The sequence below is a fragment of the Balaenoptera borealis genome (genome assembly GCF_965194805.1).
Source record: "Balaenoptera borealis genome assembly, chromosome: 16".
Lineage (NCBI taxonomy): Eukaryota > Metazoa > Chordata > Mammalia > Artiodactyla > Balaenopteridae > Balaenoptera > Balaenoptera borealis.
In genome coordinates, this window is record NC_138872.1 from 86,953,691 (window position 1) to 86,979,689 (window position 25,999).

Consider the following 25,999-nt stretch of genomic DNA (forward strand, 5'->3'; position numbering starts at 1 on the left):
AGTTTAACTCTGAATTTCTGCTTCCACTTTGATTTTGCCCTCTGAGACTTCCTTACTCAGCTTGGTGACTCTTTTAAAAAGTTTTAATAGTTTATGCAGCATTTTTAATTGTTGCTGGAGGAGGGTTGTAGTATTTTGGTCTACCACACTGCCAGAAAAGGAAGTCTATTTATTATTTCTCTCCTCCATCTCTTCCCCCCCTGCTGGAACTCTTACCATTCACATGTAACTCTCTGATCCTTCCTCTCAAGATTTCCATCTCTTTATACTTTTCCTCTGGGTTTTGAGATATTTCCTTCACTTTATCTTCCAGTTCTCTCATTTTGTCCTCAACCCTTCTCAATGGTTACCGTTCTATCTTCTATGGGAAAAAAAAAATCATCATTCGTTGTTGTTGTATAATGTCTTTTTATGCCATGAACAATTCTCCTAAGGTGGGGTGATGATGGTGACAGTGATAATGATGATGATGGTGGTGACAGTGGAGATGATGGTGGTGGTGATGATGGTGATGATGATTGTGATGGTGGTGTAAATTTTCATTTATTTACCACTAGTTGAGATGTTCTGTTTTGTCTTCTTTTCTCTGGCACCTGGTTCCCCTTAGGCCTACTTAAATTTTCTTTTTCTTGCTCAGAGCTCTTTGGCCTTCAGTGAAAGCTTTTAGGGTCTCTTTTGCAGTGATGAAAGCCGAGGTAACAAGCCAGCTGTTGCTACCCTGACAAGCCCTGAGAGGAAGCTCCCAGTTGTCAGTAGCTGCAATGTGTTGACAAGCTCCCAGGCCCCTCGCCCACGCGGCTCTCCCACATCCTCCCCAGGCCAGAGTAGCCCTACAAGCTCGCAGGAGACTACAATGGGACCCAAGGGGACCCTCTTCCTTTTAGGAACCCCAGAATCTTGGGCCTTATCCTTGGCTTCTGAGTTCTGATCCCCTCAATCCCACCTAGCTGGAGGGTGAAAGAGTCGGTGGCTGTTCCCTTTTCTAGAGATTCTGGAAGAGCTCTCTTTTCCACATATATGCTCCAGGCCCTGCCAGTGGACACTCCCTTCTGGCTGCCCCTTAGCTCAGGAGGTGGAGTTGAATACAAGCTGGGAGGAACTTTCAGGCCACCCTTCCCACCCCCTCTGCCAATTTTTAAACACACAGTGTCCATCTGTTTACAAATTTTGGTCTTGCTTATTCTTTTTAGGAGCCATATGTTATTGCATTTATATGGCTGTGCGTTAATTTATTTAACCTGAGCTTTTCCCAGATTTTGATTTTTAGTATCATACAATGTACAGTCCTTATGAGTCTTCATCATCACGCCATTATTATTATTATTCTAAATTTGCAGTACCTGATTCCCAAAGCTCCATGATGATGATAATAAAAATGTTAGAAATTACTGAATGCCCATGATGTGCTAGGCCGTTATATGTGTTAACTTATTTAACACTTATTTCACAGCCCTATTTTTATCCTGATTTTACAGATAAGGAAATTAAGTCTCAGAGAGGTTAAGTGACTCATTCAAGGTCACACAGCTAATAGGGGATGGAGGCAAGCTTCAAAGTTCTCATGCCTTCACTATATCCATACCCTGCATGGAGAATACACTGGGTCAGATTTCCAGTCCAGTTTCTGAAATTTAATAACCATACTTCCCCTGACAAGTGACATTAGCTTCTTGGGACCTAGATTCTTCTATTCCAATAATCTCTGCCTTGCCTCTCTCCCAGCAGTGTGGAAGAGGTCAAAGAGATTGTGTATGTGGAAGCACTTTAAAAACTATCACGTACCATACAAATAATTGAGATTATTTCTGAGTACACATTTAAGCTTCTTGATTTCAAGCACTGTAGCCCTTTGACAAATGTGAAAGATGTCCAGAGATCTAGTCAAATCTCCAAATTGGATACTATATAATGATTGCAGAAACAAGGCATAGCTGTTTTTAAAGATACAAAGTTATTTGTAAATGTTGTCTGGAGCAGTTGCTCCAAGTGTTTTGTGAATCACCTTTTCTTAATTTCTTTTAACTGAATGACAGACCAACTCTAGTCCACTGCTGAATTCCACATTCCTCTCTTTATTTGTTCAAAATTCCTTTTTGTGTGTGTGTAAGAAACATTGCTTTCTTAGGCCTCTCCACTTCCTCTGCACTTCTGTCATATACTAGTGTTTGGCTTTCTGCGGAAGGCCATTTTCACAAAGAAACAAGACTTTATTTTTCATCGGTTTGAAAGATGAGAAAGTACTAGATAATGTGTTGATTCACAAGTGGTACAGATTCACACCTCAGTAATTGACAAATGCCACACACCATGGGCATTCAAGGTCCCGAGGGAGTTTATATTTCTGAGTCAAATCCTTGAATACCACGGTTCTATGGCAGAAACTAGGCACTCCTTTAGTCTGCGCTTTGCCTGGTAACTAGAGCAGCCTGGATCCCTTACCAAAATGTGAACATTTCTTAATGCAAAGTCTGCATCTTCTTCATCTTCAGATTCCTCTCCAGAAGTACCCAGTGCCTGGTGTTTTCATGATTATGCAAAAATTATTTGTAAAACTGAATGGCATCACCTTCATGAATTCTTTTTTCCACTGTGCATACCCCTCTCTAGTCAGAGGCAGAGCGGTTTCTTGTCGGCCTTTGTGTGGGATGGCATGTCAGTCATTTGTAGACTGGTCTTTATTTTATCCACCCGGTGAGAGGGAGGGTTTGGACAGGATGATCTTTAGGACCTGTTTAATTAAACAAGGAGGTGTCCCTAATGCCCTGGCAGCCTACAGGAGCAAACCAAAATTTAAGCCTGTGAATGCCTCAAGGTTAGGAAACCAAAAGTCAACGCAGATAAGCTTGTTGATTTCAAGCACCTTAGCCTTTTAACAAATGTGAAAGATGTGTTCAGAGACCTTGTCAAATCCCCAAATTGGATACCATAAGCTAAAGACAACCAATCACAAACAGCTAACTAGCCTTTAAGCTGTAGCCAATCAAATAATTTCCTATCTTTGCTTTGCACTTTCTCTCTCTATAAGTTTCCCCCGGCTCCCTGCTGCAAAGTGCTCCCAACTGGGTTGACACCACCCTATTAGAATTGATTTTTGCTCAAATAAACTCTTAAACTTTTAAAATATGTCTTAGTTTATCTTTTAACAGATCATGGCTCCCAAAGCCCACCAATCACCTGGAGATTAAGAGATACCTGAGCTCCTTCCTGGAGGTTCTGACTCACAATAGATCTGGGATAGGTAAGAATTGGTAATAAGATCAGCTAACACTTATCAAGAACTTGCTTGGGTCTAGGCATGGTGCTAAGTGTTTTACAAGTTCATGTTCTCAGTTTACATCTTCACAACCATCTGAGGTAGTTGCTATTATGGCCCCTATTTTATAGAGGAAGAAATTTAAGCTAAAAATGGGGCGGGGGGAGGTGGGGGTAGCTGCCTAGAAGGTTATGTAACTAGTAACCTGTCGAGAGGAGATTCCATCTCAGATCCGTGCTACAGGAGCCTTTGGCGGGGTGGGTTTGGGGTGGGAGGGGCTCCTGGTGATTTTGATGATCAGCCAGCTGTGAGAAAAGCCGCCCAGAGGCCCACGCCACTCTTAAAGGATGCATCTGTTTGCAATGTTTGGCCCATCCCCCTCCAGTGTTTCTGGAAAGAACAGCTTTCTCTCTAAACCTAAGACGACCAGCTGGACCTCTTATCGACATTTCCCAGCTTTCGGGCAACGCCGAGTCCACTCCGCGAGCCTCTGGGTCTCACAGGTTGCCCCAATCTGGGAACCCAGAGAGACTCTTTCTGTACACCTGGCACTTCTGGTACCGCCCCGTTTCGCGACACCCCCAATCCTAAGCCCGTTCTTCGCGATTGACGTGACCCCAGAACAGTTATAATTGGTCATGACGAACTGCCGCTCCGCCTCCTCGAAGACTCCGCCTCCCTTTCATTCTGAAAGAAAGAACCTCGGCCCGGATGCCCAATGAGAAGCGCCCCCACCCCAAAGGTCCCGCCTCTTTCGGCGCCGACCCCGCCCCCAGGGCCGGAGAGATGCCCGCCTTTCGGCGTAGCATGGCCCAATCGGAGGGCGCGACCGTCCGGACGGACGGCAGCCGGCCCAATCCCCGGGCCTCGGGCCGCGTCGCCCCGCCCCTCCGCCGGGCCGAGCGGCGGGCAAGAGCGGGCCTCGGGGCGGCGGCGGCGGCGGACGCGGCCTGAGGGAGCGGCCGGCTGCCGCCTCGCCCGCCGCGGGGTCCATGGCCTGAGCGGCCATGTCCGGCGTGGTGCGGACCCTCAGCCGCTGCCTGCTGCCGGCCGAGGCCGGCGGGGCCCGCGAGCGCAGGGCGGGCGGCGGCGGGGCCCGCGACGCGGAGCGCGAGGCGCGGCGGCGCAGCCGGGACATCGACGCGGGGCTGGCCCGCGAGCGGCGCGCCGTGCGGCGCCTCGTCAAGATCCTGCTGCTGGGCGCGGGCGAGAGCGGCAAGTCCACCTTCCTCAAGCAGATGCGCATCATCCACGGCCGCGAGTTCGACCAGAAGGCGCTGCTCGAGTTCCGCGACACCATCTTCGACAACATCCTTAAGGTGCGCTCTCCCCGCGTCCCCGCCCGCACACCTGCGCCCAGGTGCGCGCAGGTGCGGCCACGCGGACCCCTGCGCCCCGGCCGGCACCGCGGCCCACGCCTTTGTCTGCCCCTGGTCTGGCCGCAGCGGCCCCGTGCCCCCAGCTCTGGGGGAGCCGGCCAAGGACGCGCACCCTGTCTCCCCGTCGGCCTGGTGGCCTTCGCCTCTGCTCTTCTCGGGGATCTGGGGACTGAGGTAGCGGGAAAGCCGGACATCTTCTGGGGCTTTGGAGGCGCGGGGGTTTTAGCAGTGGGGAGGGCCCCTCCTGGATTCAGGGTGCCGTCCTTGCCCTGCCCTCCCAGTAGGTTCAGAAGAGCGGTGTAGACTGGAGAGGAAACCGGCCGCACGTCTCTCCTTTTAAACTGGTTATTAGGAAAATTTCCAACATATACAGAGTAGAGAAAATAGAAGGAACAGTAAGTACCCAGGCCCCTCTCCACAACTTCAGCAGTGATGGATTCAGCGCCCGTCTTGTTTCACCTGTACCTCTGCCCCTGTGATTTTGAAGCAAACCCCAGACACTGTATAGATTCACTGGAAAATGTTTGTTTACAGAGCTCACAGATAAGCGTACGGTGGTTATGTTTTTTAAAATGATGCCTTATCAACCCTGAAAATTTAATAACTCCTTAACATGGTCAAATACCCAGCCCGGTTCAGATTTCCTCCATTGTCACATAACTGTTTTGTTTGCGTTAGGATATAAATTAAATCTTTGCATTGCAATTTGTAATATATCTCTCAGGTGGTGTTTAATAATCCCCAGGTGCTCCTTCTGTCCCTTGCTCCATTTTTATCATTTGCTACTTGTTTGTGGGGAAAAAAAGCGTAGAGCTGACCAAGTTTGGGTTCTAGTTTCTGTGTACGGTGTGAACCTGTAGTAGAGGGGCCCCAAAGAAAGGAATTCTGGAGAACCCTGATGAGGAGGGGAAAATAGAGCCTCTCCTGTACCTAGAATAGGGTCATTTCCTTTTTTTTTTTTTTTTTTTCTTTCTTATGGTTTCTTACTTCTACCCTTTCCTTTCCCCTTCACCTGCCCTCTCCATGGCCCATTTTGGGGAAACCAAATTATAGGTATGAGGAAAGTTGTCTCAAAACAGAGGTGGAGGGAAGCTTGTCATACCAGAATCCTCTCTGGAGACGAGATTTTGTGGTGCCTGAGGGACTCTAAATTTAGCAAAGGGCTGTAGAACCAACCCATGGGCACATGTCTTTCACTTCACCCATGAGGAAGCTCTGGGCCTTGGGGACAAAGTGGCTCCCCGCTGGGACCTGGAACCCTGGGCTCCAGACTTGCAGGCCTGCATCAGGAATCTCGCACCAGTATTCTCACTTGATGTATTTGTTAGTAAAGCATTTCGTTTTGATAGAAATAGCTCTTTTAGGGTCCTGCCGGGAAGAGAATTTGAATGATAAAACACCCGTTTCCTTTTCACCTCTTTCAAAAGCCTCTCTGTGAGTCAGAGCTCTGGCCCAATACTTCATAAACTTTAAAGGCTAGGTGCCCAGTATGATCCAAGGGATTAACTGTGTGTTTAAAATTCCCCTCATCTTCTGGGGTAAAGTTCATTTGATTGTCTTTCTCTGTCACAGAGCTGGATTTTATTTTTGCGGCTTTTCTGGACCTCTGAACCAAGCAGGTTATAAGATTTGGCTGATTGACTCGCAGTTTCTTTCAACTCGGGAGGCAGAGAAAATACTTAGAAACAGAATCTTAAATCTAAATCAGTGTATTAAGTGCATTTTTAGAAAACTCAGTCTCAGCTTTTCCCAGTACATATAGACACTAACTTTTACTAACTTCCTTACCAGCAAGAAACAAGATTTGTTAATCAGTATCCTATTTTCCTTGTCAACTTTTTTTCTTTTTTAATAATTGTAATTCCATATTAAGCTCACTTTGTCTGTTTTGACCATTTCAATGAGTAGTTAGCAATTCATCTTTCACTGTAAAACCAATAATTACCTCTCCCCTCATTTTTATTTGGGCAGATCACTTTGGGAAGAGACTTTTTAAATAAATTGCTTTGTAGTGGCTCTAGTAGCAGATATTTGAATAGTAACTCTTCAGAATAATATTTGTGTCTACAAATAGAGTTCATGTTAACAGGCTATTTTTAAAGCACTAGCTATGTGCCAGGCCTTTTCATATATGGCCTTTAATTTTCCTAACGCTTCAAGTGGTATTGTTGCATTTAGCCAGTGGGGAAATTGAAAACAGAGAGTTTGAAATCTGCGTAAGGTCAGTTACCTAATTCGTAGGTGACACAGCTGGGAACCAAACCTGATCTTTTTTTTAAATTAAACTTTTAATACTGAGAGAATTGTAGAGTCCCATGCAGTTTTAATAAATAATAGAGAGCTCCTATGTACCCTTTAACCAGTTCCCCACAATGGTGAGATCTTGTAAAACTAGTTCAATATCACAACCAAGATACCGACGTTGAGAAAGTGAAGACACAGAACGTTCCCATCACAACAAGTATTCCTCACGTTGCCTTTTATAGCCACTGCCACCCTTCGCCCTCCCCCGACCTGGCAGTGACTGATCTATTTTCCAATTCTATAATTTCGTCATTTCATGAATATGATATAAATGGAGTCTTGCAAGATGTGACCTTTTGGAATTGGCTTTTATCACTCAGCATGATTCCCTAGAGATACACCCCAGTTACTGTGTGTGTTCACAATCAATAGTTCCTGCCTTTTAATTGCTGAGTAGTATCCATGGTAAGGATTTACCAGCGTACACCATTTAACCATTCGCCTGTTGAAGGACATCTGGGTTGTTTCCAGTTTCTGCCTGTTATGAATAAATCTTCTATGAACATTTGTGTACATGTTTTTTGTAAGTACATAAATTTTCATGTATCTGGGATAAATGCCCAAGAGTGCAGTTGCTCAGCTGTGTGGCAGTTGCATGTTTAGTTTTATAAGAAACTGCCAAACTGTTTCTGAAGTGGCTGTACTATTTTACGTTCCCGCCAGCAGTGTATGAGTGAGCGATCCAGGTGCTTTGCATCCTTGCTAGCATTTGGTGTTGTCACTATTTTTTATTTCAGCCATTTCTGATAGGTGTGTAAGTGCTATGTTACTGCCATTTTAATTTGCATTTCCCTATGGCTAATGATACTTTCCTGTGCTCATTTGCCATCTGTATATTCTCTTTGATGAAATGTCTCTTCCTACTTTTTAGCCATTTTGTAATTAGGTTCCTTGTTTCTTTATTGTTGAGTTTTGAATGTTCTTTATATATTCTGGGTACCACTCCTTTGTGAAATACGTGTTTTGCAAATATTTTCTCCCAACCTGTAGCTTGTCTTTTCGTCCTTTTTAACAGGGTCTTTCGCAGAGCAAAAGTTTTTAATTTTGATGAGGTCCAATTTATCAGTTTTTCCCTTTATGGATCATGCTTTTGGTGTCAAGTCTAAGAACTCTTTACCTAACCCTAGATCCCAAAGATTTTCTCCTATTTTTTAAAAAATTTTATAGGTGTACATTTTACTTTTAAGCCCCTGATCCATTTTGGGTTAATTTTTGTATAAGGTGTGAGGTTTAGGTGGAGATTTTTTTGTTTTTTTCTCTATGGATGTCCAGTTGTTCCAGGATTATCTATTGAAAAGACTATCCCTCCTCCTTTGAATTGCTTTTGCATCTTTGTCAAAAATCAAGTGGGCATATTTGTGTGGATCTATTTCTGGGTTTTCCATTCTATTCCACTGATCTATCCCCTCTTCTGCCAATATCACATGATGTTGATTGCTATCGCTGTATAGTAGGCTTAATATCAAAGTGATTTCTCCCACTTCATTTTTCTTTTTCAAGATTGTTTTAGCTATTCTAGGGTCTGTGCCTTTCCATTGTAAATTTTAGAATAAGCTTTCTTATGTCTATATTAAAAAAAAAAAACTTGCTGTGATTTTGATAGCATTTGCATTAAACCATAGATCAGTTCGGGGAGAATTGACATCTCTCCTATGTTGAGTCTTCCAATTCATGAACATGGTATGTCCTCATTTATTTAGGTTGTCTTTGATTTCTTTCATCAACATTTTGCACTTATCAACATACAGATCCTGTACATGTTTTGTTACATTTATACTTAAGTATTACATTTTCTTTTTTTTTTTTTTTAAAGCAGAATCTGAATCAGTTGGTTTGGGACTGGGCCTGAGATTCTGCATTTTTTTTAACCTTTATTTATTTATTTATTTATGGCTGTGTTGGGTCTTCAGTTCTGTGCGAGGGCTTTCTCTAGTTGTGGCAAGTGGGGGCCACTCTTCATCGTGGTGTGCGGGCCTCTCATTATCTCGGCCTCTCTTGTTGTGGAGCACAGGCTCGAGACGCGCAGGCTCAGTAATTGTGGCTCACGGGCCTAGTTGCTCCGTGGCATGTGGGATCTTCCCAGAGCAGGGCTCGAACCCGTGACCCCTGCATTGGCAGGCGGATTCTCAACAACTGCGCCACCAGGGAAGCCCCTACATTTTCTTTAGAGCAGTTGTAAGTGATACTGTGCTTTTACTTTAAGTTTCCACATGCTCATTGTTACTGTATAGCAGTAGGATTGATTTTTGTGTCAATCATGTGTCCTGTGACCTTGCCAAATACACTTAATGGTTCTAAGAGCTTTCCTATAGATTTTTCGGGATTTTCTATGTAGATCATCGTGTTATCTGCAAATAGGGACACTTGTTTCTTCTTTCCCTAAAGTTAGGTATGCCTTTATTTCTTTTTTTTGCCTTACTGCAGTGGCTAGAACTTCCAGTATTAAGAGAGGTGAGAATAGTCATATCTTATGTTTCTTTCCTGATGTTGGTGATTTGTGTCTTCTCTTTCTATTTTCTCAGTCTTTTAGAGGCTTATCACTTTTACTGATTTTTTTTCCCCTGAAAACTAGCTTTTTATGTCATTGATTTTTCTTCTGTTTTCAGTTTCATTTATTTCTGCTTTTTATTATTTTTTTCCTTGCTCTGATTTTATTTTGCTCTTTTTTTTAAAATTTCTTGAGATAGAGACTTAGATTATTTACTTGAGACCTCTCCTATTTTCTAATGTAAACATTTTAAGTGCTATAAATTTCCGCCTCAGCACTGCTTTAGCTGTAGTCACATATTTTGATATGTGGCATTTTAATTTTTATTCAGTTTTGTATGTATTTTTCTTTCTTTTGAGATAGCTTCTTTGGCCCATAGATTGTTTAGAAGTGTGTTACAGTTTCCAAGAGTTGAGAGATTTTCCTGTTATCTTTCTGTTCTTGATTTCTTTGACTCCATTATGGTCAGAGAACATACTTTGTATGACATCAGTTCTTTTAAATTTTTTGAGGTTTGTTTTATGACTCAGAATATGGTCTATCTTGGTATATGTTCTATGGGCCTATGTTGGTGAATGTTCCATGGGTACTTGAAAAAAAATGTGTATTCTGTTGTTTGGTGTTGTTTTCTGCATATGTTGATTTGATCAGTTGCTTGATGGTGGTGTTGAGTTCTGTATCCTTGCTGATTTTCTTTTTAGTAGTTCTATCAGTTGCTGAGTGAGGTGTTGAAGTCTCCAACTATAATTGTCCATTTCTCCTTTAGTTCTATTGGGTTTTGCTTCATGTATTTTGAGACTCTGTTGTGTGGTACGTAAACATTTAGGATTATTATGTCCTCCTGATGGGTTGGTCTTTTTGTCATTACGTAATGTCCCTTTTGGTCTCTAGTAATTTTCTTTGCTCTGAAGTCTACTTTATCAGCTATTTTAGCATAGCCACTCTTTTTTTTTTTTTTTATGAATGCTTTCATGGTATATGTTTCCATCCTTTTAACCTACCCACATTGTTGTTTTGAAATGAGTTTCTTATAGACAGCATATTGTTATATCATATTTTCTTATCTACTCTGCTGCTCTGTTAATTTGTATATTCAGATGATTTACATTTAAGGTTAGGTAATTATTAACATGTTAGGGCACAAGTCTCCTATTTTATTATCTTATATTTTTGTTTTTGTTTTTTCTGTTTCTATCCTTCCTGCAGGTTATTTAAACATCTTGATTGATTGGTTTTTTGAGTAGCATATCAATCAAAGCTTTGTATCATTTTCTTGGTAGTTGCTCTAAGTTTACCATATACATATGCAATTTATCCCAGTCTACTGGAAACTGTGTTTTACAACTTTAAGTGAAGTGTGGGAACTTTATTTCCATTTAGATCCCTTTACCCTCCCCACCTTTTTTAAAAAATTTATTTATTTATTTATTTATTTATTTATTTTTGGCTGTGTTGGGTCTTCGTTGCTGCGCGCGGGCTTTCTCTAGTCGTGGCAAGTGGGGCCTACTCTTTGTTGCAGTGTGCGGGCTTCTCATTGTGGTGGCTTCTCTTGTTGCGGAGCACAGACTCTAGGCACGAGGGCTTCAGTAGTTGTGGCTCACGGGCTTAGTTGCTCCGCGGCATGTGGGATCTTCCCGGACCAGGGCTGGAACCCACGTCCCCTGCATTGGCAGGTGGATTCTTAACCACCGCACCACCGGGGAAGTCCTTAACCTCCCCACTTTTAAAATATCAGTGTCTTAAGTATTTCTTATACTTTGAGCACCACATTGGATGGTTTTACTTCAGTCATCAAATATGATTTAAGAAATGCACGAGAAATAGAATTTGTTATATTTATGCCTGTTTTTACCTATTCTGACTGTGTCCTTTCCTTGCTGAAGTTCTAGCCTTCTCCTGTTACTCTCTCCTTTCTCTTTGGAGAATTTCCTTTAGCCAGTCTTTAAGCATGGATTTGCCTGCAACAAATTCTCTCAGCTTTCCTTGTCCAAGAATGTCTTTATTTCACCTTTAATCTTGAAGGATGTCTTAGCTAGCGATTGGACTCACAGCTGACACTTACTTTCTTTTAGTCCTTGAAAAATGTGCCACCTTCTTCTGACCTCTGATTTCAGGCGAGAAATCAAATCATTCAAATTGCTGTTCCTCTGTAAGCTTGTCATGTCTCTCTGCCTGATTTTAAGATTTTTCCTTTGTCATTGGTTTCCTGAAGTTTAATTATAATTTGTCTGGACATAGGTTTCTTTCAGCTTATTGTATTTGGGGTTTGCTCAGCTTCTTAAATCTGTATATTTATGTCTTTTGCCAAAATTGGGATATTTTCTGCCATTATTTCTTCACATACTTTTTCAGTCCCGCTCTTTTTCTCCCTTTCTTCTGGGACTCTGTCAATAGGCATCTAGCTCTTGTTCCTGACCTCTGGGTCCCTGAGACTCTGTTTCTTGTGGAGTGGGGTTCTAGCTCCGGCTCTCCCTAGGCCTGGCTGCCACCAGGGAAGGCGAGGGGGCAGCAGTGGCAATCGGCCCAGTCCCCCCCACCTTCTACCCTCTGGGACTGGGTGGGGTGGAGGCTCAGCTCCCCCTCCCCCAACACTGCCCTGGTTGGGGATTGGGAGCACTTCCTGTGTGTCTAGGCAGGGATGGGAGGTGAGATCCCTGTGTGGCCCCACTGCCAGCACGACGTGGTGGGCCACTTGGAACATGCCTGGTTCTGAGGCACAGGAAGGGGATGTGGAAGGTCAGCTTCCCTTTCAACCCCACTGAAACCTCAGAGGACGATTCTGCAGTTTTTCTGTTGGTTTTTGGCTGGAATAGGGTGGGTGTTGTCAAAAACCTGTTCTGTTGTAAGACCACCCTTTTCCTGGCCCTTTGGCTGGGGAGACAAGCTGCTCTTGGAGCTCTTTCCATCTGCCTTTTGGCTTTTCCAGCTTGGAGGCACTGGCAGCACCCCGTCCTGGGCAGGTAGGGACAGTCAGGACACCTGGGGGACTCACTGCCGCGTCTCTCCTCAAATCCCGGGTCCCAGGCAGCCCGCCGCCTTCTTCCCACCCCCTTTCCTATGCTTGTTTTGTTGTGTTGTTTCTAGAGCCTTTTCATTTGTAATGGGGAGGGCCTGGGAGGAATGGAGCTACTCTGTCTTGGCAGAACCGGACCAGACGTCTTCATATTCCTGGTCCTTGATTCCAGGTTCAGGGCTTTTCCTTCGTGATCACAGTTGTGCCTGAGTTTGAACACATTGCTTCTTTAACTTCATTGCCTCACTCTACCCCCTGTGATGGATTATTTGAATCTACTAGTTGCTTTGACTTCCTGTGAATATTATCCATAAGACTTCCTAATCTTTCTTTTTATTTTTATAATAATTTTTTTCTTAACATCTTTATTGGAGTATAATTGCTTTACAATATTGTGTTAGTTGCTGCTGTATAACAAAGTGAATCAGCTATGTGTATACATGTATCCCCATATCCCCTCCCTCTTGCGTCTCCCTCCCACCCTCCCTATCCCACCCCCTAGGTGGTCACAAAGCATGGAGCTGATCTCCCTGTGCTATGCGGCTGCTTCCCACTAGCTATCTATTTTACATTTGGTAGTGTATATATGTCCATGCCACTCTCCCACTTCATCCCAGCTTACCCTTCCCCCTCCCCATGTCCTCAAGTCCATTCTCTACGTCTGCATCTTTATTCCTGTTCTGCCCCTAGGTTCTTTGGAACCATTTTTTTTTTTTTTAAGAGTCCATATATGTGTGTTAGCATACGGTATTTGTTTTTCTCTTTCTGACTTACTTCACTCTGTACGACAGTCTCTAGGTCCATCCACCTCACTACAAATAACTCAATTTCGTTTCTTTTTATGGCTAAGTAATATTCCATTGTATATATGTGCCACATTTCTTTATCCATTCATCTGTCGATGGACACTTAGGTTGCTTCCGTATTTTTATAATCTTAAAGATGCTAGTCTGTCACTTCCCAAGTGGGCTGTCCCAAATGTTCATGTATTTGGTGCTTCAGAAATTATTTAATAACGCCTCTGGTGCTAGCAAGTGCCTCAGTACATGTGTGGAAGGCTTTAAACCAGCTTGACTTTATCTCACCGTGCTTTCCACTCCCTCGTCTGTAATTTCAAGAACGGTTTTTAATTAACCAATTTTTACATCCAGTTAGAGGTGAGTAAAATGTTAGCTGTGTGAAGGTCCTTTGTGACGTGGACTGGAAATTGAATGCAGAATCGCATGGGTGCGTCATTTAACCACACAAAGGCACACCTTCCTTGTATGTATACGTATTGATGATTTTAAAACCTTGTGAGTAATTAAATTATTAGAACTAGTGGTCTTTTGTTGGCACTGAAACAAAAGAATTCAGTTCAACAAAATGTTTGGACCATGTATCCAAGGATTTGTGCTCAGTGCTGGTGGGGAGAGGGATATTTAATGGCAAGTCCTGCCCAGTCCCTACCCTGCAGGCGCTCTGACTAGCTGGGGAGACAGTTGCTCTTGTAACTAGTGCTGAGTCTGAGTGTAACCAGACTCGACGCCAGTGCAGAGGCGGGGAGGCGGCCCAGTGGCGAGTAGGGAAGGTTAACTCTGGCTGAGGTCCCCAGGAAAGCCTGCCAAGGAGGCGTGATGTGAGCTGGCCTGCGAGGGCCCTGCTGGAGTCCAGCAGGTGGAGAAGAACGCACAGCTGAGACCATCTCAGTGCCCTACGTTTGTCTATCAGTTAAGACAGAGTTCTAGTAAGTAGAGGTATTAAAGAATGAATGTAGGAGGGAGACAGAACTTTCTAGTGCCAGGGACTTGTAATGAGACGGCTTGCTAGGGACCTGTGGTCACGATGTCTGTGGCTGAAAACTGGACCTTCTTCCTATGAAATTCGTGTGTGTGCACAGAGTTTCAAGGAGCTCCCTGAACACGCTGAATCCCAAGAGTGGGCCTACATGTGCTCTGTGGGCTGCAGTTTAAGAACTTTTGTTGTAGAATACCAAGATTATGTGAGGTTTTAAAAAATCTTTTAGTATTATTATTTTTTTAGAATTGTTTGCTGTATTATATTTACCTTTTTGCTAAGGCGAAGAAGACTTAGAAGAAGCCTCCACCGCTGTCTGGAATTTTTAAGCACTTTGAAACTCCTGACCTGCAGAATCTTTGTTTCTTGGGTTCCGAAGCGGCACTCTGGGCTTGATGCTACCGTGGGCTTGCATGAGAGCAGGAGCACAAATGTGCTTCTGGGTCTGGAAGAACAGTTGGGTTTTTATTGCTGTTTTGGCAAATTGCATTTAAGTAAGCAAGTTTACTTTTACATGTGGACACAGGTGGTTGGTCCTTCAGTAATGCCAAAAAACAAAAACAACATCTTTTTCCTTTGGTTAAAATAATCCAGAGACTGCCCTCTGGCCATTGTTGGGGATTCAGAGCACATGGGCAGTTGGTTTTCCCCTCCAGCTTTCAGGTTGACATGTTGATTATTTTAACCAAATCTATTTTTCAGGGAGCAGTATTGGACCTTTAGTCATCTGTCACGTGGGGTTTGGGATATAGCTGTGCTTGATGCCAGATAGTGTTCTGTTGGCAGCTCATAATTATTTGTTGTTGTTACATAGTTGAGAGTGGGGACGTGGATCTTATCGGTTTTAAATGGAACTGAAGATTTAAACTGAAGTCTTACCTACAGATCTAACTATAGGGTGATCTTCAAACCAAAGAAGCTAATGTTGTGTAATGGACCTAATGCTTAACTTACACTACCTGAAGGGCAATGCCGTCCCGTAAAGACAGGCGGGTTTACTTCATGTTATAACTACTATAGTTTGCAGTTAAACAAAAACAGTAGAGTCCTCTTTGCATCTCCTGTCAGGGGGGCTGGACAGAGCGGCTCCTTAGTTGCAATGCATTGCCCTCTTAGAGTGAACAAGATGCGAAGAATAGTTGCTGACCATGTGATAGTCACCTTTTTGCATGATTCTTTTGTGCATTAAGATACTTATCTCACATTAGGATAAATGTTCAGGTGGGTCCAGGTATGTGGTTTATGGAATGGAAGACATAGTTTGCGTCCTGCGTTAGTGTGTCGGGTAGAGAAGCCGTCGCTTCTGCCTTGGCATGGTGAACTGAGTCATTTGGCACTTGTGCTTTGGCGGTGCAGCATCCAGAGGACAGGAAAGGGACAGTTGTTACTCTTGAGAGTATTTGCAAGAGGATAGAGGTAGTGGGAGAGCAGCGCTGCCCTTGTTCTGGATGCCGAGGGGAGGAAAATGTTCCTGATCCCTGCACAGGCCACGTATTGAATAGATGGCACTTCTCTCTGAACCTGGGCATCCATTTTACTGTCCAGTCTACAAGCCACGGCACCAACTTTGTCAAATGGCCCTGTTAGGCTCAGCAGCAGACTGGCCTTAATGAACATTCACTGGTGTTAGCCAGCGCATCTAGGCCTTAGGTAGTCAAGTGACTGTGTAAACTTGAGCAGAAGCTCTAAACCAAGGGAATGCTCAGACTCAGAGAATTTGTCCTGTGCTGTGTTAATACTGTCATTACCTTGGTGGAGTGTTCTGGTGATTGTGTGTGGTGTGGATTCCACCGAGGCCTTGAGTGCCTTCTGGGGCAGTCATATGGAGGTTCCCTGCCACATCCAGGGAAGGCCAGGGTAGAGGTCAGGGCCACGGGAAACCAGCACCCATCATTCCGGGCCAAGCCCTTTGTGTTGTGCTGTGTGCATGATGGCGAGTCCTCCTTTCACGGTGCTTCTCTGCCTGGTTGGCCTCACTGGGGATGGGAAACACAGGGGAGGGCAGGGCAGGAAAGGGGACATCCCTGGTTAAGTCACTGGCAGGACCGGGGCGCCCCAGCCTAGCTGAAGGAGGCTACCACGTTGTATTCATACAACCGAATACAGGTTGTGTGATGAGATTCATCTGCACTAGTGTGACAGTAAATATCCTGGGGCCACATCACTGACTTAGACCTCAGAGAAGCTTGTAGCAAGCTCCACGGTCACTGACAGCACGCCCTGTGATGCAGATTGCATTCGTTTTCAAGGTAAATCTTTGTGCGTCTCTGTAAGACAAGATACTCAGTGTTACAAGCAAAAGACTTGACATTTACCGAGAAAGGAAAGGAAGTAATTATTTAAAGTCTCACCTTACTGCTGGTTTCCCTTACAGGTAAAAGGGAACAGCTGCTTCAGAGGTTTGTTTTTGGAATTTTTATAACAGTGTCAGCAGGATTTTTAATCTGTGTTTTCCGCTGACATCAGTTCTCCATCTACAATTGTTGGCACACAGGAGATGACCCCAAAATTATTTATACTTTTTGTGGCCACTTAAAGTGTTGGGATTTTTTGTTTTTTGTCTTTTTGTTTTTTCCAAGGAAATGAAGTTCTATAATTTTAGTTTTAGTCTGGGGAAAGGAAATGTTTTCCCCAGGAGTCTGATGACTCGATTAGGTAGATGGAGGCTGAAAGCTCTGTTAGAAGCGTGCAGTGACGGGGAACACAAGGCGGGGGGCAGGGGGCTCCCGAGATGAGCCGATCAGAACAGAGGAATAGAAGCTATTCCCTTCCTATCAGTACATATCTGATACAGCTATAAAGTAATGGGACTGTGTTTTTAAACAGACAAGCCAGAACTACCAGAACAGACTGGTTAAAGCAGATGTCTCATTAAAAGTAATCATCTCAGGAAGCCACGTCAACAAATCCTTAAGCATGTGTTTATGTGCTGGGCACCGTCTCTGCCCAGAAGGAGTAATACCTTTCCTTGGTGTGGGGAGCTTCTGTGTTTGTGTTTAAAGCACCTTCTCTGTTATCTCATTGGACCCGCTCAGTAGGCTCGTTGGGGTTTTTTTACTCTGACGGGAGGGATTTTCATTTTCCAGATGCAGTTGTATTTTTGCCTCTCTCGCCATCCCTCTGCCCCCTCTGCAGGAGGCGGGGAGGAGCGGGCTTGGGCTCCTGCCGCCTGCCCACAGGGGCCGGTTCTCAGCCCTGAGCTGTAGGCGTGGCCCTGCCTGTGTTGGTCCAGCTGTGCCAGGGAGCAGACCTACTTGGCTGCAGATCGAAAGCCAAACTCTCCCAGCTGGCTTTTATTAGTAGGAAAGCCAGTATTTTGATCTCCATCTATCTATCTGACTCCTGTTTTGATCTCCACGTTGACTCTAGACTTGGGAGCGGAAGAGGAAGATCGAGACTCGTGAGTACGAGCTTGCCTGGGGCACCCACTGGGCTGGAACTCCCTTGTTGACGTATCCGTTTGGCTCTTTTTCTGCCACGAGAGGAAATAGCAAAGTGATCATTATTTTAGGAATAAATGTAGTTGCACCCGAAGGACACCATCACTTTCTGTTTCCTCATAGAAAGTAGAAGCTCGCTGTGCTTACTGGCTTATGTGAGACGTTAGCGCCTGCAAGCCTAGGAGTTGCTGGGTTTCTAACCTCCCACGTCTCCCATGTCGGGGAACTCACCTCACTGAAGGAGCTTCCTTGACGTGGAGATGTTTTGGAGACTCTGACACACTTGGACCCACTTGACACAGTGTTCTGTGGAGCAGCACAAAATACAGAGCCTCCTTCTACATGAATTAATTCACCCTCCTTGAGTGAATTAATTTATTCAGCAGATTGCCCAGGTACTGTGATACAGCAAAGAACAAGACGGAGAATGCCTCACTCCTGTGGGTAGAGCTGCCATCAGCCCCGTGCCGTGTCCTTACAGCCCATGCATCTCTCAGTGGGGTGTTCTGTAACTCGCAGCTCTGCGCATCCAGAATCCTGAAGGAAGAAAAGGCACAGCCCTGTGGCGAGCTGGAAGGAAAGAATTCACACAGAGGAAGCAGGAGCAAACGCCCTGAGGCAGGAAGGCCAGAAAGAAACTGGAAGGAATGAAAAAAGCTCTGTGGAAATGATGGGTGGGGAGGTGGGAGAGGGAACCTGGGTGAGACCTGGCAGGGCCTTCCAGGCCGAGGTGATCCTGGCGGCAGCAGGAGGTGGATTGCAGCGTTTCAAGCAGAGGATTGCCTTGATCTCCTTTTCCAAAGCTCCGTCTGGGGGAATATGTTAGAGTGAGGCAGGATCAGAGACTCTTCTCCCATTCCCTAGTGGTATAGCTGCATACATAAACAGCCATGTGTGCATTTAAAAAATAATCTTACGTATGAATATAGAAAAATTCAGCAGAAGTAATCAAGGAAGGAAAAAGAACATGATTACACATGTAGTTTATACACATGAACTGTATAAAATTCTGATATTTGACCCTTTTTGACTTACAAAAACGGCAGTATTATATGGCCCAACCTAACATCTCAAAAACACTGCATCCAGGGACAAAAAGAGAGGATTCTAGGGCTGTGTCGTGCGTCTCTTAACCTCAGCTGCTGCTCCTGAAAGTAACATCGAGGAAAGAAGGTGAGTCAGCAGAATCCTGAACATTTGTACCGATAGCTTCCAGTTTGGAGAGAAGCAGACCCGGGGCCTGGAGAGGTCTGCTCCAGCAGAGGGCCGGCTGCAAGGGCCAACCGTGTGCTGCCGCCAGAGCACGGCGCCGAGCCAGAGCTCCTGAGACGGGGAGGGGAGGTGGGGGTGGAGGGCTTTGGGCGGGGTTTCAGAAGAGAATCCATAGTTTTCAGCTTTCTTCACCTCCATCCCCTCAGACGTAAATTGAAAGCAACATACATTGTCAAACTCTAATTCTGGTCTGGGATGTCAACTAAGGTAGAAGCACTATCAGGGAAATTGAAGTCAAAGAATAAAGGTTAGTGGAGAGTTAAGCAAGAGAAAGTTGGAAAGAAATGGCATGGCGCCTCTAGCGTGCAAAAGACAGATGAAAAACCAAGTCTGGATAAAAAGGTAAACTGACACAGAAGTAGATTGCCCAAGAGTGCTTTATATTGTATAAGAACAAGAAACATCTAGAAGATATAAAACCAGAGCTCAAGGGTATGATAAAACAATAAAATGAGAGAAAAAGGGAAATTGCAGAGTTAGTGAGATACGCTGAAAACTCGGGCAACACCATTATAGATCTCATAAATAGGTCAGAAACAGGAAGGACCTGAATGGAAAATTAATCACGACATGGGTGGGGGAGTGTCCAGTCTGACTCACTGTTGATCCCCCCGTGTTTGTAGACTTAGGACTTGGAGAGACACGTGCATGTAAACTTATCCCTAAACTTCGGTGTCCAAAGAAGTCCTGCTGTGCCCACAGAGGGAGATAAATAAAGGTGTTTTTGCCGACTTTACGGTCACTTTGCTCTCCTCTCATCTCTCTCTAAACTGTCCAGGGCAGGGACTGCAAGTGGACTTCTGTGCTTTCAGCCCATCGCCGTGTCACCCCTGTGAGCCCTTTGTACTCCCCTGTGGCAAACGGGCCTTTTAGATGTGGGTCTGTCCCCTAAAGAAGGACCTTTTTGGGTAGAGAGAACTTCATTTATTTAGCCACCTGCTAACCTGAGGTCCTCAGCAGCAGGAATATTTTCACTGGTTTCTCTTTCCTGGTGTTTAACGTTGTGCCCACACGTCATGGGAGAAGAGAACTTGGGGTGGCACCTGCAGAGTCTGGTAAGAACTCTGTCCTTTTCTGGCTCCTCCTCGGCACCACGTAACCGAAGTGACAGCTTTCGTGTGTGTGTGTGTGTGTGTGTGTGTGTGTGTGTGTGTGTGTGTGTGTGTGTGTGTGTGTGTGTGTGGCTTCACAGTTTTCAAACCCTCTTTCACTTAATTATCTGGTTTGTTAACTGTGGCAGCTTTACAGTAACTGGAGAAAGGCAAGGCGGGGTCTACGCTGCTGATGAGAAAACGGAGGTGGTCCCCCCTTTGTGACATGTGACTCCACCTGCTGGGAAGTGGGTGACCGGGGACCATGGGGATTTACGTAGCCTCACCTTTTTAAGAAATGGGAGTATTGCTTCCATGGTGATAATGTTCCCAGCAAGTTTAGTTTTTCCTGTATTATGACATCAGCGGTAGATTTGGGAACTTTGCTAGCATAGACTGATGATTGTTACAGGTGAGCCTAACCACAGCTGAATCTCATGTAGGATACAATGCAAACCTCAGGGAAGCGCACACACACACACACACACACTCACTCACACACACTATAAAATAGTTCATGTGTTATGATACTGTCATAAAAATATATGTAACCATACATTAAACACTTATTTTGTTATGCTTCTGATATATCTTTATTTCTATGAAACACTTATGAATTTGGTTTTTTTTAAAATACACTTTCTACAGTAAACATTATTTTAAAGACTGCCTTGGTAATAGTAATTTTAAAGTATGAGTCCTTAGGAATATAATTGAACAGTCCAGGAGTGATGATTTAATGCTTTCTTTCCTTATGTACTTTACTGCAGTTACCAGGACGTTCTCATTTTGAATCGTAGGTATTCTTAAAAAAAAAAAAAAAACACCTAATTTGTGGTTTGAATCTTGCTTTAGAATTTTTGTAATCTTGAATATTTTCAGAATGTGTAAATATTTGCTGAGGAGACCACGGCATCTTCAGCATTTTAAGTGGGAGCTTGTTTCTTAATTCTTGGTGACTTCAGGAAAAGAGCCGCCAGGTTGCCTGAGTGCTCCTTCCTCTGTCTAGGACAGATTAAAACTCTTCTGACAAAGTAAAATGCCCTTTTCTAGTCTTTCACAAATTTTTTTACTAATAACATTCTTAAAAATAAAAGTATTGGGAATAAGGAGAATGTTTTAAATGTAGGTGTTTTTGAAGTAGATTAAAAGACTTAAATTGTTTTTTATTTTATAGAAGGATAGTTTATTTACGATGTTGTGTTTCTGGCGCACAGCAAAGTGATTCAGATTCAGATATATATATTCTTTTTCATATTCTTTTCTATTATGGTCTATCACAGGATATTGAATATAGATCCCTGTGCTATACATTAAGAGCTTGTTGTTTTTCCATCCTATATATAAGAATTTGCATCTGCTAATCCCAAACTCGAAATCCATCCCTGCCCCATCGCACCCCTCACCTTGGCAACCACAAGTCTGTTCTCTATGTCTGTGAGTCTGTTTCTGTTTCGTAGATAAGTTCACTTGTGTCATATTTTAGATTCTACGTATAAGTGATATCACAAGGTTTTTGTCTTTCTCCTTCTGACTTAACTTCGCTTGGTATGATAATCTCTAGGTCCATCCATGTAGCTGTAAATGGCATTATTTCATTCTTTTTTATGGCTGAGGAATATTCCATTGTATATATATACCACATCTTTAAAGACTTAAATCTTGAATTGAACCTTCTAAAACAATTTCGTCCAATGTTTATATAGTTAATTAGTGATATAATAAATATACCTAAATAGTTATTTTCTTTTATGTTGTTTTTATAATTAATACTCAGGCGACTGTTTCCTTGAATGTGACTTTTCCCCCCAAATAGTTTTGACATTGACCCTGTCATCTGACCTATCTTATATAAATGACATGATCAAAGAGGAAATCATTTAGTGCTCAATTATAGATAACAGTCACAAATACCTAGAGGTTAGAGTGCCTGAAGGTGTTTCGGGGACTGAGGAAAAGTTATCCCTGCACAGAGACATTTTTATTTCAGACTGGAACAAGTCAAGAATGCCAGCTACTAATCTAATAATTCAGTGATGTTCTGGAGATTCTACTCAGTTAAATAAAAGAAAAAAAAGTAGGTGTATCTACTAGAAAGGAAGGAACAAAATTAACATTATAAGTAGTAAACCCAAAATATCATCTAAAAGTTATTGGAATTAAAAATAGTTACAGGAGCGGCTGGATACAAAGTAAATGTTTGTGCCTGAACATATTTGCTTCTCTGTAATAGAAAAATCTCCCACTCATAACACCAACAAAAAGGATAAAATACCTAGGAATAAGCAAGAAGTGAATAAAATCTATTTGATGAAAGCCATAAAACTTTACTGAAGAACATAAAAATCATGGAAAAATTGATTATTTTTTGTGAGTAGGAATTCTTGATATTGTAAAAATGCCGATTTATGAATTGAGCACACCACCAGTCAAATCCCTATTTATTTTTCTTGCAACTTGACAGAACCATTCTAAGGTTTGTGTGATGAGTAAATGTGTGATAAGAACTAATAACATTCTGAGAATGCATTGTTTGGGGTAGTTATCATGAGAAATATTAAAGTATTATGGAGCTACCGTAATTAAAGTAGGGCAGCACTGGCTCAGGCATGCACAGAGGGTCAGTGAAATAGGATAGAATCCCAGACAGACCCACATGTGCTTGGGACTTAATATCATGAAGGAGGGTTTTCAAAACGGTAGAAAAAGATGGATGATTGAGTAAATTGTGCTGTGAAAATGGCTAACCATTCAGGAAAAAAGTTAGATCTGTTTCTAATGCAATAATAAATTCCATATGGTTTAAAAATAAAAATATTAAAAAGGGGATCATGAAAAGACAGAATAGAATGTAGATGAACACTTTTAGGATCTCAGGATAAGGAAAGCCTTTCAAGTTATGACACCAAAGACAGAAATGATCAGGTCAGGGGGTGGATGTTTTTGACTCCATAACTTTTAAAATTCTGTTTGGCCAAAAGAGCATGAAGTCGAGTGGGAAATAGTATTTACAACGTATTGTAAAAAATTGGTGTCCTTAATCCTCTAATATTCGTCCACCGACCAGCAGCTTCCAAATTTACGTATGTCGCCCTGTCTGTACCCTTGCTCTTTGGACTCCTGTATACCACGTTCTCCTCGATGTCTCCACCTCTGTCCAGTGGGCATCTTGAACTCGACAAACAAAACCAAACTCCTGACCCCTCGTCCCACTCCCCTCTGACATTTCAGCTAGTGGCCCCACTGCCTGGTTGTCCAATCTGAAAACCGAATCGTTTTTAAAACCACTTTTCCCAGCATCCAGTCCATTGGTATGTCCTGATGACGTGCGTATCCTGAGTCCTCTTCTCTCCTGCTCTGTGCACAGCCTAGTCCAAGCCCCGCTGGCCTCTGGCCAGTTGTGCAGTAGCCCCCCGAGTGGCCCCAGGTGCAGTCACTGTGTGGTTATTCTCACAGTCAGTTCAGGTGTTTTAAATCAGGATGACAGTGTTTGAATTTCTATGGGACATCAAAAAGGTCACCTAACCAGCTAGAGTTGCTTTAATATGACCTTTTCATTTTTACTCTGCTTTTTTCATAATCAAGGTAAAATTCACATAACATAAAATTAACCACTTCAAAGTGAAGAATTCAGTGGCATTTAGTACATTCACTATGTTGTGTAACCATCACCTCTATCTAGTTCCAAAACATTTCCATCACCCCAGAAGGAAACCTTGACTTGCTAAGCTGTGACTCCCTGTTACCCCTCCCCCAGCAACCACTAATCTCTTTTCTGTCTATGAATTTACCTATTCTGGATATTTCATGTAAATTGAATCATATCATGTGTAACCTTTTGTGTCTGGCTTCTTTCACTTAACTTTTTTTTATCAATAGCTTTATTTTTTTTTAGAACAATTTTAGGTTTACAGAAAAACTGAACAGAAGATAAGAGTTCCCACATACCCCTCCTAAGAGTTTCCCCATTATTCACATCTTGCATTAGTTAGGTACCTTGTTATTATTGATGAACCAGTATTGATACGTTATTATTAACTAAAGTCCATAATTTACATTAGGGTTCAGTCTTTGTGTTATATAGCTCTTTGGGTTTTGACAAATGGATCCACCATCACAGTATCAAACAGAATAGTTTCACTACCCTTAAACTCCTCTGTGTTCCACCTATCCGTCCCTCCATCCTTCCTTCCCCCACCCCTGGCAACCACTGATCTTTTACTGTCTCCATAGTTTTGCCTTTTTCCAGAATGTCATATAGGTGGAATCGTACAGTGTGTAGCCTTTTCAGATTGGCTTCTGTCAGTTAGCAATATCCGTTTAAGGTTCCTCCATGTCTTTTTATGGTCTGGTAGCTCATTTCTTTTTATCGCTGAATCATATACCCTTGTCTAGACGTACCACAGTTTGTTTTTCCACTTACCCGCTGAAGGACATCTCAGTTGCTTCCAATCATTAGCAGTTATGAATGAAGCTGCTATAAATAGTTGTGTGCAAGTTTTTGTGTAGACATAAGTTTTCAGCTCCTATGGATAAATACCTTGGAGTGCAGTTACCGGATCACATGGTAAGAGTATGTATAGTTTTGTAAGAAACCACTACACTGTCTTCCAAAGTGGCTGCACCCTTTGGCATTCTCACCAGCAGTAAATCAGAGTTCCTGTTGCTTCACATCCTCGCCAGCATTTGATGTTGTCAGTGTTTTGGATTTTAGCCACTCTAATTCCAGTGGTATCTTGTTTTAATTTGCATTTCACTGATGACATATGATGAGCTTTTATCATATGTTTATTTGCCATCTGTGTATCTTTGGTGAGGTTCAGATCTTTTGCCCATTATTTATTTGGGTTGTTTGTTTTCTTGTTGAATTTTAAGAGTTCTTTATGTATTTTGGATACAAGTCCTTTATCATATATGTATTTTGCAGTTTTCTCCCAGTCTGTGGCTTGTCTTTTCATTCTCTTAAGCATAATGTTTAAGAGATTCACCTACAAGATTTTTTTACAAGATTCATCTACGTTGATGTTTACAAGATTCGTCTACGTTGTAGCATGTATCAGTACTTCATCCCTTTGTATGGCTGAATAATATTCCCTTGTATGGGTATACCACATTTTGCTTATCCATTCATCAGTTGGTGGACATTTGGGTCATTTCTACTTTTTGGCTCTTATTAATTAATGCTATGAATGTTTTTGTATGGACGTTTTATGTGAACATGTTTTCATTTCTCTTGGGTATGTACCTAGAAGTGAAATTGCTGGAATATATGGTAACTATGTTTACATTTTGAGGAACAGCCAAACTGTTTTGCAAAGTGGCTGCACCATTTTATGTTCCCACCAACACTGTATGAGGGTTCCAGTTTCTCCACATCCTCACCTATACTTGCTATTGTCTTTTTTGTTGTTGTTGTTTTTTACATAGCCACTGTGGCTTGGGTGTGCCTGTCCCGATGGCATTGAAGATCTTTTCATATGTTTATTTGTAGTTGTTGTTCTGCTTCTGATTAAGCTCTTCTTTCTGACTTCTTCCTATTTATCAAACCTAGGTGAGGATCATCATATTTTTATAATGATCGTATATATTTGGCAGCTAATGACCATTTCTGCCACTCAGGTGCCAGAGAATTGGAAATATCCAGTGATTTTAAAGAGTTTTATTATTGTTTTTAAGAGAATGTTGGGAATGTGAAATTGGAATGAAAACACCTCAAAGTCTTGTTCTTTTCAGCTGTCGTCATTGCTTCGTGCCTGCGTTTCCACAGCAGCCCTTGTGCTGGCTTGTCTGCCTTTCATACTCCAGCATAAGCTTCCTCAGACGTTTTTCAATAAGACCATCATCCTGCTTCTGAAATTATAGTGGCCCTTAATCTCCCTTCAGATCAAATAATTCCCAAGCCAGGGAGGACCGCAGCAGCTGTGTGCTGGCACAGACGCCCTCCTGCCCCTGCTGAGATAGCTGCCTTCTCTCTGGTGCCTGA

At 43.0% G+C, this 25,999-nt stretch overlaps 1 protein-coding gene across 2 annotated transcripts in view; it reads left to right on the forward strand.

Moving 5' to 3' along the window:
• The first annotated feature begins 4,135 nt into the window (after window positions 1-4,135).
• GNA12 (G protein subunit alpha 12) overlaps window positions 4,136-25,999 on the forward strand; it is a 120,040-nt gene continuing 98,176 nt past the window's right edge. The window contains exon 1 of one of the 2 annotated variants that reach the window (XM_082362857.1): window positions 4,136-4,572. In XM_082362857.1, coding sequence (XP_082218983.1) covers window positions 4,261-4,572 — 312 coding nt within the window. In that variant the 5' untranslated portion in view covers window positions 4,136-4,260. The remainder of the gene's footprint in view (window positions 4,573-25,999) is intronic. The other variant, XM_082362858.1, reaches the window with a different exon arrangement.